The following is a 12,842-nucleotide window of genomic DNA, read 5'->3' as shown; positions in this document are numbered from 1 at the left end:
GGTTGAGCTCGGTTTCCGAGGTAGCGCCCTCGGACACGTGGGCTCCCGCTGCTCCGCATGTGCGCACGGCCGGCGGCGCCAGCTTGATGCACCGAATCCCTTGATTTTGTCTTTTTGCAACGGTATATGTGCAGCCTCCGCAGGCAGAGGGGATTCATGGTGTGAGGTCAACCCCCGCTCATGCGGTCTTGTCTGACTGCCGCACCTTTGTGGCGTTCACATGTGCCGCAGCAGCCACCAGAAGTACCAGGACCGCAATCAGGGCGGAGGTGGAGCGGACCTGCATGCTGGTAAGGATCGATGCAGACCGACAGGAGAGGGCGATCGGTTTTATGAGTGATCGACGGATCGCCGTCGGGGCTGTGTAGAAGGCACGTGATGTGAGCCGTTTGGGCTCAAGATAGTATTGCAACAAGTACGAAGGAGAGTGTACCACAAGAAGAATGCCCACGGTCAATGGTGGACGGGTGACGCGGTGAGGGGGCGCTGACACCCAGTGACGCTTCCCGCACCTGCTGCCCCAGGTCTGGCACAAAGTCTTCAGGGCACGCTCCTCAAGATGGTACCATGATTTTCAGTTCCCGTGGTTACGCGAGCGCCAGCCCGCGCGGCCGTAGGCGCACGATCGGCGCCGGCCGCGCGCCGTCTGCCGCGCGGTAGTCGTCCCTCAGGGCCCCTATCGCCTCGGCCGCCTCGTCAAAGCCGGCCCGCTCCATGTACTCCTCATAGTGGTGCAGGAACAGCCTGTCCAGGGTTGCAAATTTTGCCATGCATTGTGACGTGAGTGCGTGTCGTCAGAAAGAGGACGTGTGGGTTGCCGGGCGGATCAGCAGCACTGCTTGGCACTGACGGCGGGGCGGCAGGGCGCTGTGCCGCTCGGCACCTCCCTGCCACGCTGGCAGCCAGACCGGGGCCCCCGTGCGGCGCCTACAAAGCCCGCGGAGTGTGCGCACGCCATCAGGTTGACCTTCGGCGGTAGAGCTTGTCGAAGCGCTTCTGCAGCGCCCCCAGGGTGTCGGTGATGCAGCAGTTGTTGGACAGGGCCAGCAGGGAGTAGGGCAGGCCCACGCGCGGCTGGCTGCAGAGGCCAATCTTGAAACCCTAGCAATGTGCGGCACGGCCGTTCCAGGTGGCATAGAATGCGGGAAAGCGTGAGTGCTGCCTTGGTTGCTGCAGCATCTTTTGTTGAGGTCCTCGTTGGCTGGATGCGAGGCGTTCAAGAAGATACCGTCCCACGCCCCAACCAAGCCTCCCAGCATGCCACCGCCCTAGGTTCTAGGGCTGAGGTAAGCTGCTGGCTGCGTTACGCCTCCCACCCGCCCACCCCCCCCCAAAGGCTCCAATGCAGCGTGCCGGCCCGCGCACCTCCTCATTCCAGTGCGCCAGCCGCAGGCCGCCCCGCAGCCGCGCCACGTTGCGCTGCACGTCCCCAATGCCGGCAGCGCCGCGCAGCATGAGGGCGGTGGCCAGGAAGGTGTGCTGGCGAGGCTCTGCCCAGATCAGCTGGTGGTCGCGGCTGAACGCGTCGCTGAAGAGCTGTGGGGGCGCGTGGATGTGCGTGTTTGTGTGTGTGTGTGGGTGTGTGTGTATGTGTTGGTGGGGGAAGGAGGGGTGTTTAAGTTGGGGTGCATGTGCGTGCGTGTGTGTGTGTGTGCGCACGCACGCGTGCGTGCCTGTGTGTGGGCGCGACCCAGGAACATGGGGCCGCAGGTGGTACCATTGCAAGCCGAGCACTGAAAGCCCCCCCATTAGCAGCTCCCAGCCAGGGCCGTCCACCCGACCTGGTCCATGCTCCGCGGCGCCGCCATGCGCCCCACGTCGCGCTGCGCTGCGAGCGGCGCGAGGCCCGACAGCAGGAAGTGCATCCTGGGGAAGGGCACCAGGTTCATGGTGATGTCATTCAGGTCCACATTGAGGGACCCCTCGAACCGCACCCCCGCGGTGAGGTCCAGCAGCATCCCCGCCGCCACGCCGTTCATGGCGTCCCACGGCTTGTTGCCGCTGCCGCCGCCGCCGCCGCCGTCCTCCCCCGCGCCGCGCGCCGCCGAGGCCGGCGTGCCCGCGGCCGCGCCGGCGGAGCGCTCCAGGCGGCCGCAGGCGTCCAGGAGGGCCTGGTTTTCGACGGGGATGACGCAGTCCGCGTTGAGCAGCAGTTGGTGGGCCGCGAGCAGCGCATTGTATGGGGCTGTGACGACATGGTCGTCCTCGGAGGGGAAGACCGGGGCGCTGAAGCGGAAGACGCTGGGGTAGTCGTCCTGCGGTGATGGTGAGTCAGAGGGGAGGTGGTGGGTTGAGTGGTTGGGTTGAGGCGACGCGGCAGGGGCTAGGGGATCGGGGCACGTGAATGCAGGCTGCTTTCAACTGCTTCCTGGGGCAACGGCGGGCAGGCGGTCCGCAACCATGCGAAAGAGATACAGGAGGACTTCAAGCAGCAGTGCAGATGACCCAAGCCGGGCCGACCTGTAGCATCCCGAGGATGTACGTCCCCAGGCCGCTGCCGGTGCCTCCCCCCAGGGAGTGCAGCAGGAGGAAGCTCTGCAGGCTGTCGCAGCCCTCTGCTGCGCGGCGCAGCTGCTCCCGCAGGGCGTCCCTAGGTGTCAAATCGGGAGAGGTGAGATATTGGAGTAGGGCCACGTGAAGTGGCGGGGTTGGTTGGGGACAGGGCTGTGGGAATTTATACTCGTTTGTGTGGCATGGTAGTGGCGCATGTAAGGAGGGCTGTGGCGCTGACCTGCAGCAGCCAGCCATCAGGGCTGCGCGAGGTCAAGCCCAATTGTTACTGTGAAGAACACTGTCAGGCATTGTCGGCAGCTGTCAAGGTCGGCCAGCTGGCCGGCCTCGCCCAGTGCCACCCACCCCCCCCCCCCAAAACACACACATGCACGCGCTTTGAGATACACATACGCTCACATTCCCTCCCACTTACACATGCATACGCATACCCATCTCCTCCCAATTGCATTCACACACCTGTAGCGCGGGCCGTAGCCGTGGTGGCCGTGCGCCCAGTTGTTCCCGGCTCCGCTGACGTCATACAGCAGCTGGGTCTGGTCCAGCACCTCCGAGAGGGGGCCCTGAGGGCAGGGCGCGGTCGGGATTCGGTGTCGCCCACGGGGCACAGGCGGCCACCGTTACGCGTTAGCAGGGGCGGCAGGGTGCGCACCGCAGTCGTGCTCGGCGGCCGTGAACACGCTTGCCCTGCCGGCCTGTGGTGCAAACCCGCAGCGCCTACCGCGGCTGCTGGCGGTTATGTTCGGCGCCGCCCTCAATCTAGCTCTCGCCCTCCCCGCCCGCCGAGCCTCCTGGCCCCCCCCCCACCTTGAGCATCTTGTTGATCACCCCCTCCTCCATATCAACAACCACACTGCGCGCCTGGCAGAGGGCCGAACGGGTGGCCCCGCAACGGCAGGTGTCAACGAGCATTCAGCAGGGGCCAGGGCGATTGGAGGTGCGAAAGGACTGGCGGTCAGCGCGCCGTGTCGGCAGGCGTCGCCGGCTCTCCTACCTTGAGGCACTGGATACGATGGCTGCCGCCAGCGCCAACCGGCAGGTTTCTGCGGGGAGGCAACCGCGCAAGAAGGCGTGAGCGCCAGGTCAACCATAGAGGGCGTGGGTTGTTGTGCAACATCTCGTGGACGGCACGGCCGCGCCGGGTCAGCAGGGTTTCACACGCGCTTGTGTGCTGGCCCCCCCCCTCTGCACTCACAATGGGGGCTCGAAACGCGTGTCCACGTTCCGGAAGAAGCTGTGTGGGCGCAGGGGTCGGAAGTCGGAGTTGGTTGGATAACTCGAACGCCGGCGTTGGCAAGAAGTGCCAATGTCTGCCATGCAAGCAAAATACACATGCACTCCTTACTGGATGGGATGCCTTGCGACACACACACACACACACACACACACACACACACACACACGACACGAAGAGGCGGACGGCCGCAACAGCAGCGGCCGCCGCTTGCTGGAGCCTTGCCCCTTACGCGCAGTCGCAGCACGGGACGCATGGCGGTGCCAACCGCACGCTCCCACAGAGCCACGTGCCTGCTGAGGGAGGCGTCGTATACGCCCCGCGGGTTGTAGGCCGCGTGCTCGCGCAGCGCCATCTCCCAGAAGCGGCAGCCGATCTGATTGCCGCATTGGCCGACCTGAATGGTCACGATCTCACGCGGCATGCTGATGATGTGCTGCTACGGCCGCCGATGATGATGGGTTGCCGGCCTTGAGGGCTGCGTCGGCGGACCCGGCCGTGTACAAAGGGCTGAACGGTCGACAACCATACAGCACTGCTACAGTATGCTGCTGAGCAGCACACGTCCCGCCGCCGCCCGGCCGCCACCGCCTGCTACCTTGCTGAATTGATGTCTGGTGGTTGCAACCTATCTGTGTGCTGTCGTGTCCGAAGTTATTCATACATCCTTTGCTTCACGGTCAGGCACGGGACACTCCCTGACAACCATCTCACTGATCCTATAAAACAAATACATGAAACTAACGCACTCGACTTTCATGTGGTGGTATGCTATGCTTGTAAAACCAACTCATTTCCATCTGTCTTCTGATCTGATGCCATTGAATGATTGAACATCTGACGCCAATCAGCAGTCTCAGCAAGGACGGAGTGAACTGGAGCCAAAATCAATATCTAAACGGTCACAATTATCCCCAGCGCGGGCTCATATGCAGCGTGCGCTGTGGCGGCGGCGAGATGCAGCAGGGGCGGTGGTGCCGCACTTCCGTCGCGATGCGCCCCGCCATGCGAGACCTGGAGCTCGCGCCGCCAGCTCGCAATCAGTAAACAGCAGCAGCGATGTGCATGCCAGCCCCAATGAGGGCTCGCCCGGTGTGAAAGGCAGCGCAGGCGCCGCACCCGCTTTCCCCCGCACTCCGCAAGCGCCCCGCGCAGCGGCGCCAACCGTGCCGTTTGAGGCGGCGGCTGCGGCCGTGCTGGAGGGCCGCAGCTTCATGTGCACCATGTGCGGCAAGTGCTGCACCATGGAGGACGACGGGGAGGTGGGGGCCGGGGCTGGGCGGGGCTGTCGGGGCTTTTGACTAGGGATCAGCCTCCCCTGCAGCAACCACTTTCGGCCGCGCACAGTTCAGCCACTTACCTGGGCCCAGAGGCCCTATCACACACGTGCATTCATGGTAGATACCTGTGTGTTGGCAGAGCCACCGATAGCCACTGCGGCGCCGTGGCGCCTCATGGTGGGAGACCCGAAAAGGCCATTCGGGGTGGGCGGCCAATCCGATGCCTCGCAGGTCTGGGTATCGCGGCAGGAGGCGCGCAGCATCGCGCAACACCTCGGCATGTCAGGTGCGTCAGAAGGCGCCGGGAGGATCCTGAGTCACTTCTAAAATCGCCGCCGCTAGGAGCGCAGTGGTGACAAAACGCCGTGTGCATGCGCATCGGCATGCGCTCGGCTGCCTTGCTGGCCCATCCCCATCAGCAGACCTATGCCCTGCACTCTCAACCAGGTCTGCCCACATCTCCTGGCCCTCTCGCAACTCACCCTGACCGGACACTGAGCGCATTCCACCCTCCCACTTGCTGCAGAGGCTGCCTTGTTGGCTGAGCACTGCCTGGAGCGCGACAGCGACGGCCTGGCTGCACCACCCGGCTGGTGGCTGCTGCAGTCGCGGCGCTCGCCGGACGGCAAGGTGTGTGCACGCGCGCATGCGTGCACATGCGAACGTGTGCGTGCGTGTGCGCTCAGCATGCAACTGTGCCAGCAGAGCCCGTGTGGCGCGACTCATCCATCTATGTGTGCCAGTTTTGCGTTGATCGTGGTCCACAGCGGCCTGCCTGCCCGGCGTAATAGTATCCTCGGCCGCCTCGCTCCCATCCACAGTCCCTTTCCCTGCAGCCTGCCCATGCACTCACCCCACCGGCCCGCCCCCCCCCCCCCCCCCGGGCCCCACATCCGCAGCTGCACTGCACCTTCCTGGACAGCGAGACCAAAATGTGCCGCGTCCACGAGGCGCGCCCCGTCCAGGTGCCAAACAGCAGTGCCGCCAGCACCCAGATCTTGCTCAGCAGCTGCCGAGGCGCACGCCTGCACGCGCAATGCCGCGTGGCAGGCCTTTGAGACGGCCCCACCCCTCACCTCCGCCGCGCCCGCGGCGTTCCTGCACCCCCTCGCGGCCGCAGTGCAGCACGTACCCCTGGTGGCCAGACCTCCTGGCGCAGCCCGGCGTCTGGGACTGGGAGAAACGTGAGCGGGGGGCAGCAGGCAGAGGGGCGTCGCGCACGCCTCGTTGCGCCCCCCATCAAACCCTCGCGTGCATCAGCACAACCTTGCAGCTAAGAGTCGCAGCTGTGTGGCGGCGTCTCGTCCCCTACCGATTGGCAAGACCGCGCTGTTCTTGTCACCAGTGTCCCGGATCCCCACGCTACCGTACTTGTCCCCCCAGCCCACCTGCGCCTTCTTTGTTGCCCAGCCCCACCTGTCACTACCACCCCACCCCAACACAGAACACATTTGCGAGGGCCTGGACCATGCGGATGCGGGGCCCTTGGACAAAGAGGCAGCTACCCAGCAGCTGCGGCGCGCGGTGACGCACGAGCTGGCCAAGAGGCGGGCGAGGGAGGAGGGCGCCGCTGCAGGGGCCCGCAGCGGCGGCGGCGGCGGCGGCGGCGGCAGCTGAGGGGAGGCTGCGGACGGCACTGCGGCGCTAGGCTCGTCACTGTTGGCCGCGTTGTTTTTGTGACATTGATAGACGAGGGTACATTTCTTCGTCTGTAGGTTGCAGAATCTCCTGTCCACGTCGCACGCGCTGCTTCCTGCTGCTCGTAAGTGGGTGCTGCGCTGAGAAATCGCCTGGGATGCAGCAAGGGGTCATCAATGCTCTAAAAACGGGGCGTCCTGCTGGCGTGCGTCGCCAAGCCGTTTCCGCGCTGCCCTGCGCTGAGGCGGGCCATCATTGGGATCTCTTAGTGTTCAGCGACGCGCACGGCAGGGGCCACCCCAGGAACCAGTGAGTAGGCCGCCAAGGATCCCCTCAAGGCAGGTCCAAGGGGAGCCTTGTGACCCAAGCACCCGGTTACGCTGGACGATCCGGCCATGGCTCTGGCGCCAGCCCACTTCCGCGGCCCCGCAGCAGCAGGGCGCCGCAGCTGCAGCATTAGTGGATCCGCGTGCGCAGCCGGTCGCCTTGCCCGCTCCTCCTGCCCCCTTGCATCTGCCATGCTTTGATGCCAAGTGGCTGTCCGGCCCCCGGGTCATTCTGGGACTGGCCCAGGCAGACGGCCCTCGTCAGCCTGCCCAGCAGCCAGTATGGTAACAACAATGAAGAAACAAAGCTCAATGTTCAGGGGGCCAAGTAGCACTCGGGGCCGCCCTCCGCCCCGCACTCTTCCAACAGCAGCGGCCCGTCCTCGTGAAGGGACCCCTCCGCCGCAGCGCCCGCCGCCGGCCGCTCCACCACCGCCACGCCGCCGCGCGGCCGCGCCGCGGCCTCCCCCTCAAACGCGATCCCTCCGCCGCCGCTGCTGATGACCTCGCGCTCCCCCGCCTCCACGACGCTCAGCCGCACCCCGCCGCGGGCCGCCGCGGCGCCGCCGCCGCCGCTCATCTCGAAGTCCGGCCGCGGCGCCGCGGCCCTGTCGCCGGGCGCGATGCCGACGCGGTCCACCACGGTCACGGGGATGCCGTCGATCAGCAGCTCGCGCTCCGTGGGGGCGTCGTCGCCGCCGCCGGCCGCCGCGAGCTGGCGCAGGCCGGCGTAGAAGAGCTCCAGCGCCGACTGCAGCTGCGGCAGCAGGCCCTCCTCCGGGATAAAGCCGTACCTTTTGGGTGTGGGCGGGTGTGTGTGTTTGTGTGTGTGTGTGTGTGTGTGTGTGTTTGAAAGGGACAGTCATGATCATAGGGAGCTGGGTCGCAAAAAAGTGGGAAGCGGACCGCCGACGCCCGCGTATGGACTGGGGGCCTGCGAGGCGCGAGGCTTGCCGGCCGCTGCTTGAAGCGCTTTGCGCGGCGGACCCAGCCAGTTGGCGCGCAAGGCGACCCCTGATGCAGCGATGCGCCCCGTGGCTGCTCGGGACACCCTTCGTTCTTGCAGCCTGGCCGGGCACTGAGAGACCCTTTGAGGCGCCAACCCCCCACCCCAGGCCAGCCTAAAGCTCCCGGGCGCCCACAACATGCGAGACGCACGCAGATTATGTCGTACGCGTGACACACGCGCCTTCGCCTTCCCACCCAAAGCCCCTCGCCGCGCACCGCATGTAAACGGCCTCGTAAAAGGCCACAAGCGCCCCCTCCGCCTCCTCGTTGCTGGCCACCACCTTGGCCAGAAGCCGCTTCTCCGCCGCCGCCGTCCGCCGCCCTTGCCGCCCCCGCTCCGCCTGCAGCAGCTGCGCCACCTTGGCGCCCGCCAGCGCGTGCAGCTGCAGGGCAGCCGCCACGTGGCTCTCGCTGCCGGGCGCGGCCGCGCGCAGCATGCGGACGGCGGTCGCCAGGCGGGACACGTCGGGCTCGCGCTGAGTCAGCTCCTCCAGGGTCCACGCCAGCTCGGCGGCGCCGTAGGCGCCGGCGGCGATGAGGTCGGCGTCCTCGCCCTTGATGTCTGCGGCCGCCAGCGCCTCAAATAGCGAGTCAACGTCCAGAGTCACGTCCTCCTGCGGCCATGGTGATTCGACAAAAGACAGAGGTTTGTAATGCGGCGCGGGCCGGTGCGGGGCCGCCTGGGGCCGCGCATGTGGAGGGGGCCGGCAGGCTGGCTGCCGCAATGGGGCGGGTCCGCGGCTGTGGTCTGTCAGTGCAACCACGGCGCGGCGCCGCCCGCCCGTCCGCCAGATGAGATGGCGGCCTCCCACATGCAAGGCTGTCGTTGCAGGACGCTTCACAGCCTCCTCCCATGAGCCTGGATGGCTCTCGCATCACGCTGCAACAATCCGAATCCTTGACTTAATCCTTCAACCGCCACCGCCACGAGGGCGCCGCGCCGCGCGCGCCAGCCCCTCACCCAGAGCGCATCGAGCGCGTCCTCGTCGCCCGCCGCCGCCGCCGCGTTCAGCGCCGCGGTCCACTCCGACTCCAGCCGCTCCCGCAGCTCTGCCAGCTGGCGCCGCAGGGCCTCGGGCAGGGTGGCCTCGGCGGCGCAGCGCGCGCAGCCGCAGCCGCGGCCGGTGAGGGCGCGCACTGCGGCCTGGCGCACGTCGAGGGGCCCGAGGATCGCGCTGCGGCGCGCGAAGGGAGGGGGGGCAAGGGCACCGAAAGAGCGCGTGTGCATGCGTGTGCGCATAGGTGCGTGCGTGTGTATGCATGTGTGGGGTTTTACAATCAAGACGCTGCCCGTCACAAAGTGGGGACGAAACCAGCCACGCCCGATGCAGCAGCCTTTCTGCCACCACCAGCGGCTTCCTTCCCCTGCTGCTGCTCGCGCGCCTGCCGATCTTGTTGGTGGTCAGCGCGTCCCCGATCTCCATGTCCCGCGCCGCGTGCACAAACGCGTGGCCGCCACCGACCACCGCCACCGACGTGGTGGGAGCGCACGAGTGGCTCATCGCCGCCAGCTCGGGCCACACGCCCAAGAAGCCGACGGGCGCCTCGTGGCGCAGCTGCGAGCTCGCGGGGTCCAGGAATTCCTCAGAATAGCACGACGCCTGGAGGGTGCGCAGCAGGGCGTCTGTCTCCGGCAGCGCCGCCGGCGGCGCGTTCAGCGGCAGGCCGCCCCGCGCGGCGCGTATCGTCCAGACTTTCGGGTCCAGGTCAAAAATGTCGTTCGTGGCCGCCAGGGGCGTCGGCTCGAGGGCCGGCGCGGGCGCTACGGCGGCGGCGCCGCCGCCGATCCGCTCCGCCGCTGGCTCCACGGCTGATGCCGGGCCGGCCGCGTCCGCGCTGCCGTCGCCGTCGGCGGCGTCCGCCTCTGGGTCAGCTGGCGCGCGCGGCAGCAGGTGCAGCACCCGTGCGACGCCGGCGGGCGTGGCGGCGCCGCCCGCGAGCAGCGCGGCGTGCAGCTCCTCGACCGCGGGCGGGCGCTCAAAGGCGCCCTCCAGGAACACGAGCGGCGGCACGACGGCCAGAAGCATGCTTGAGACCAGGGTGTCGATCGCCAATATGTCCACGCTGCCGTCTGCGCGTGGGTTACGGATGGCGCCCGCAGCAGGCGCGGCGTGGGGGCGCGCAGGCTGTGTGCTGCGCGAGCCGCGCCGACGGCTTGCTCGAGGCGCCGCCGCGCCGCCCCGCATGCGCGCCCCCTTTTCCCTGTTTAATTGTGATGCGAGCAGCTCACCGCTGTGCTTCGTCAGCTCGATGGGCCCAATGAAGCGCGGCGGCTTAAAGCCGGCCTTGTAGTATGCACGGTAATAGGGCGGCAGGTCCGCTTCCCAGGGCTCAGCCACGGCACGTGCGTCCGGCTTGGCAAAGCCCTTCTTGGTGCTGCCCGTCCCTTTCGCCCTGCCGCCGCTGCCGCCGCGCCGCCTGGCAGCTGCCGCCGGCTGCTTGGCGCAGCGTATGTCGAGCGCGGCAGCGCGGCTGCCGACAGCGCCGCGGCGGGCGGCGGCAGCCAGTGGCGACGGGCGGGTTGCGGCGCCCAAGCGGGCCGACATGCAGCTAGGCTGGCCCTTCCTGTACATTACACCACTACGCTGCATCGGGCTGCGTGTAAAGGTGTGGTGTGGCTAGCGAGGCTGCACCTAAACAGGGGTGATGTGCGACGGCTGTGCGGGAATACTAAGCATGCTATTATACAAGCAGTATTGCAATCGCTACACATCGATCGTGTCTCGTACATGGCTATTGTGTGCTTCGTGAGACCGGCTGCATCGGTTGTCCCTGAGGCTCGAGGCCACTTTTGAGCGCTACAGCTGCCAAGGAGGACCCATTGGCACGAAGTTGTGAAGCCTGCCACCTCAATCATGGATGACCAGGCACTGGTACTCGCAGTGTGTTCTAGGTCATGCTTGGTGGCGAGGTGGCCGCCTAGCTAGTGACGCATTGCGTGCTACACGTGCGCATAAGGTGTTTTGGATCTGAAGGCCAACACATGTGCACATTACAGAGTCCCCACGCTTCCAATGCCCCAGAGCACCTTAGCGTGCTTCAGTGGATGTCGGTCAACATCCTTGATTGACTGGGCTTTGTTGCCTCCGCAACAAGGCGCCGCATTGCAAGTCACCCATGGTTTGCAAGTGAAGAAAGATTGAAATATTCCATGGTGAATGTCGCAGCACGGGATGCCCGTGAGGTGCTTTGTACTGTCGCTCTCACGGGTGACGTGAGAGCATAGATGTGCACACAACACAAGGACATGCAGGAGTTGATAGTGAAGATGGTAGTATTCTGCTGTGAGTCATGTGATGTTTTAGATTGCTCATGGGGATGCAGGATTGCTCATGCTCACCATCCTGGGACAGCGGCACCAGCACGTATGACGAGCAGAGCACAGCGGGGCGTGGTGGCGGTCGTCAGGCGGACGCAGCAGATGCGATGACAGGTAATTTGCACAGCTGGTGCGCCACTGTCATTCTCGTTTGCCTTACTGGATCAGGGCATCGCTCCGATCGTCATTGTTTGCAAGCACCACGATCTCGTGATCCACTCATGTTCGTGAGGGGCATTGCTTCCCGCCGGATCGTGCAACAATCGCCTTTCTTCAGCAGTCTTTCTTCCTTGCAGGCGCGGCAGGCGCAGGTGAAGCACCACTCCGCCCGTGCGCCGTCGACGCGGGTGCAGCAAAGCAGCAGCGGGGGCGCCGCGGCAACAATGGCGCCGCCAAAAGACTATACGACGCAGTCAAACTACGCTGAGGTGAAGGAGGTAGCGCGGCACTATGAGCTGGACGTTGACTTCGGCCGGAACGTGATCGAGGGGTACGCCAAGGTGCGACTTTGCTGCCCCGTCACCGTCACGGGCACAGACTTGCCCAGCACGGCAGCCGCGTGGGCAAAAATTCTTTCAGGGCATCCACATGTGCCAAAGGGCGGCTGCCGGAAGGGCGTGCTGCACCGTTCCCAGTGGTCACGTCGGCGCCATCAGCGACGACTGCTAGCGGCGCAGCACAAGGATCCCGGCCTGGGCCACAACACCGTCGCCGCCCCCCAACGATGTGCCGTGCGCCGCCCAGGTCACGGCCGAGGCGCTGGCGCCCGGCGGCCGCCTGGTGCTGGACACCCGCGGCCTGTCAGTCAGCCGAGTGGAGCTCCTGCCCGGCAGGCAGCCGCTAGACTTCAACCTGGGCCAGCCCCACAAGGCGAGCGCGCGCCTTGTCGCGCTCGTGGCTTTCCAGTGCGTTTCTGTCACTCAACCTGCCGGCCCAGAGGCTGGGTCGTGTGTTCCAACCAATCATGTAGCAATCCAGCGGCGGCAGAGTGCACGCCATGGCCCCATGGCGGCGGTGTGCATCAAATCGGGTGCAAATGTTGGCCTTTGACCAGGTCAACATGCCCACCTCGACCACCAAACCACGCCGCCCGCGCAGGCCCTGGGCACTGCCCTCGAGATCCACCTGCCTTCACAGCTGGCGGCCGGGGAACAGGTGCGCGCGCGGGCCGCAGAGGAGAGGAGCGCTCGATGGGGCAGGGGCGTAGAAGCTCCCACGCGGCGGCCGGAAGTGCCGCAACGGGCCTGCGGGTGCCTTTTCCCTGGGCATGCCAACAACGCCACGCACAAGCCGAGCAGGGCGCGCCTCCTCACCCAAATCGCCCCCCCCCCCGCCGCCGCTGGCCCCGCCATCCTCTCACTGTCTCTCTTACAGGTGGTGGTTGGTGTGCGCTACGCGACGTCCCCTGACAGCAGCGCGCTGCAGTTCCTGGCGCCCTCCATGACAGCGGGCGGCGCCCACCCCTACCTCTTCTCCCAGTGCCAAGCCATACACGCGCGCTCCATGGTGCCATGCCAGGTCAGCAC

General features: G+C 66.3%; 5 protein-coding genes across 5 annotated transcripts in view; 2 read left to right on the top strand and 3 right to left on the bottom strand.

Annotated features, from left to right (window-relative positions):
- MNEG_5290 (hypothetical protein) overlaps positions 1 to 286 on the bottom strand; it is a gene marked incomplete at both ends in the record, with an annotated part of 1,374 nt that extends 1,088 nt beyond the window's left edge. Inside the window, one exon of the mRNA XM_014046237.1 lies at positions 206 to 286. Within this exon, the coding sequence (XP_013901691.1) occupies positions 206 to 286 (81 nt within the window). The remainder of the gene's footprint in view (positions 1 to 205) is intronic.
- A 301-nt stretch (positions 287 to 587) lies between these two features.
- Positions 588 to 3,351, bottom strand: MNEG_5289 (Tubulin epsilon chain; the record flags this gene model as incomplete). Its single annotated transcript, XM_014046236.1, has 7 exons — positions 588 to 744; positions 968 to 1,101; positions 1,366 to 1,536; positions 1,782 to 2,255; positions 2,461 to 2,590; positions 2,971 to 3,074; positions 3,319 to 3,351. 7 exons carry the CDS (start codon positions 3,349 to 3,351, stop codon positions 588 to 590), a joined length of 1,203 nt encoding a protein of 400 aa, XP_013901690.1.
- Positions 3,352 to 4,674: 1,323 nt separating this feature from the next.
- Positions 4,675 to 6,642, top strand: MNEG_5288 (hypothetical protein; the record flags this gene model as incomplete). Its single annotated transcript, XM_014046235.1, has 6 exons — positions 4,675 to 5,007; positions 5,257 to 5,311; positions 5,552 to 5,655; positions 5,925 to 5,990; positions 6,146 to 6,209; positions 6,470 to 6,642. The coding sequence occupies 6 exons, from the start codon at positions 4,675 to 4,677 to the stop codon at positions 6,640 to 6,642; spliced, it is 795 nt and encodes a 264-aa protein (XP_013901689.1).
- A 663-nt stretch (positions 6,643 to 7,305) lies between these two features.
- On the bottom strand, positions 7,306 to 10,543 carry MNEG_5287 (hypothetical protein; the record flags this gene model as incomplete). Its single annotated transcript, XM_014046234.1, has 5 exons — positions 7,306 to 7,783; positions 8,214 to 8,611; positions 8,959 to 9,172; positions 9,318 to 10,068; positions 10,228 to 10,543. The coding sequence occupies 5 exons, from the start codon at positions 10,541 to 10,543 to the stop codon at positions 7,306 to 7,308; spliced, it is 2,157 nt and encodes a 718-aa protein (XP_013901688.1).
- A 1,156-nt stretch (positions 10,544 to 11,699) lies between these two features.
- The window catches only part of MNEG_5286 (leukotriene-A4 hydrolase), a gene marked incomplete at both ends in the record, with an annotated part of 6,765 nt that continues 5,622 nt past the window's right edge, over positions 11,700 to 12,842 (top strand). Inside the window, 4 exons of the mRNA XM_014046233.1 lie at positions 11,700 to 11,816; positions 12,061 to 12,210; positions 12,415 to 12,471; positions 12,691 to 12,834. Of these exons, the coding sequence (XP_013901687.1) occupies positions 11,700 to 11,816; positions 12,061 to 12,210; positions 12,415 to 12,471; positions 12,691 to 12,834 (468 nt within the window). The remainder of the gene's footprint in view (positions 11,817 to 12,060; positions 12,211 to 12,414; positions 12,472 to 12,690; positions 12,835 to 12,842) is intronic.

The sequence above is a fragment of the Monoraphidium neglectum genome, assembly GCF_000611645.1.
Source record: "Monoraphidium neglectum strain SAG 48.87 unplaced genomic scaffold scaffold00779, whole genome shotgun sequence".
In the NCBI taxonomy this organism is placed as follows: Eukaryota; Viridiplantae; Chlorophyta; class Chlorophyceae; order Sphaeropleales; family Selenastraceae; genus Monoraphidium; species Monoraphidium neglectum.
This window is presented reverse-complemented; position numbering and strand designations above follow the sequence as displayed.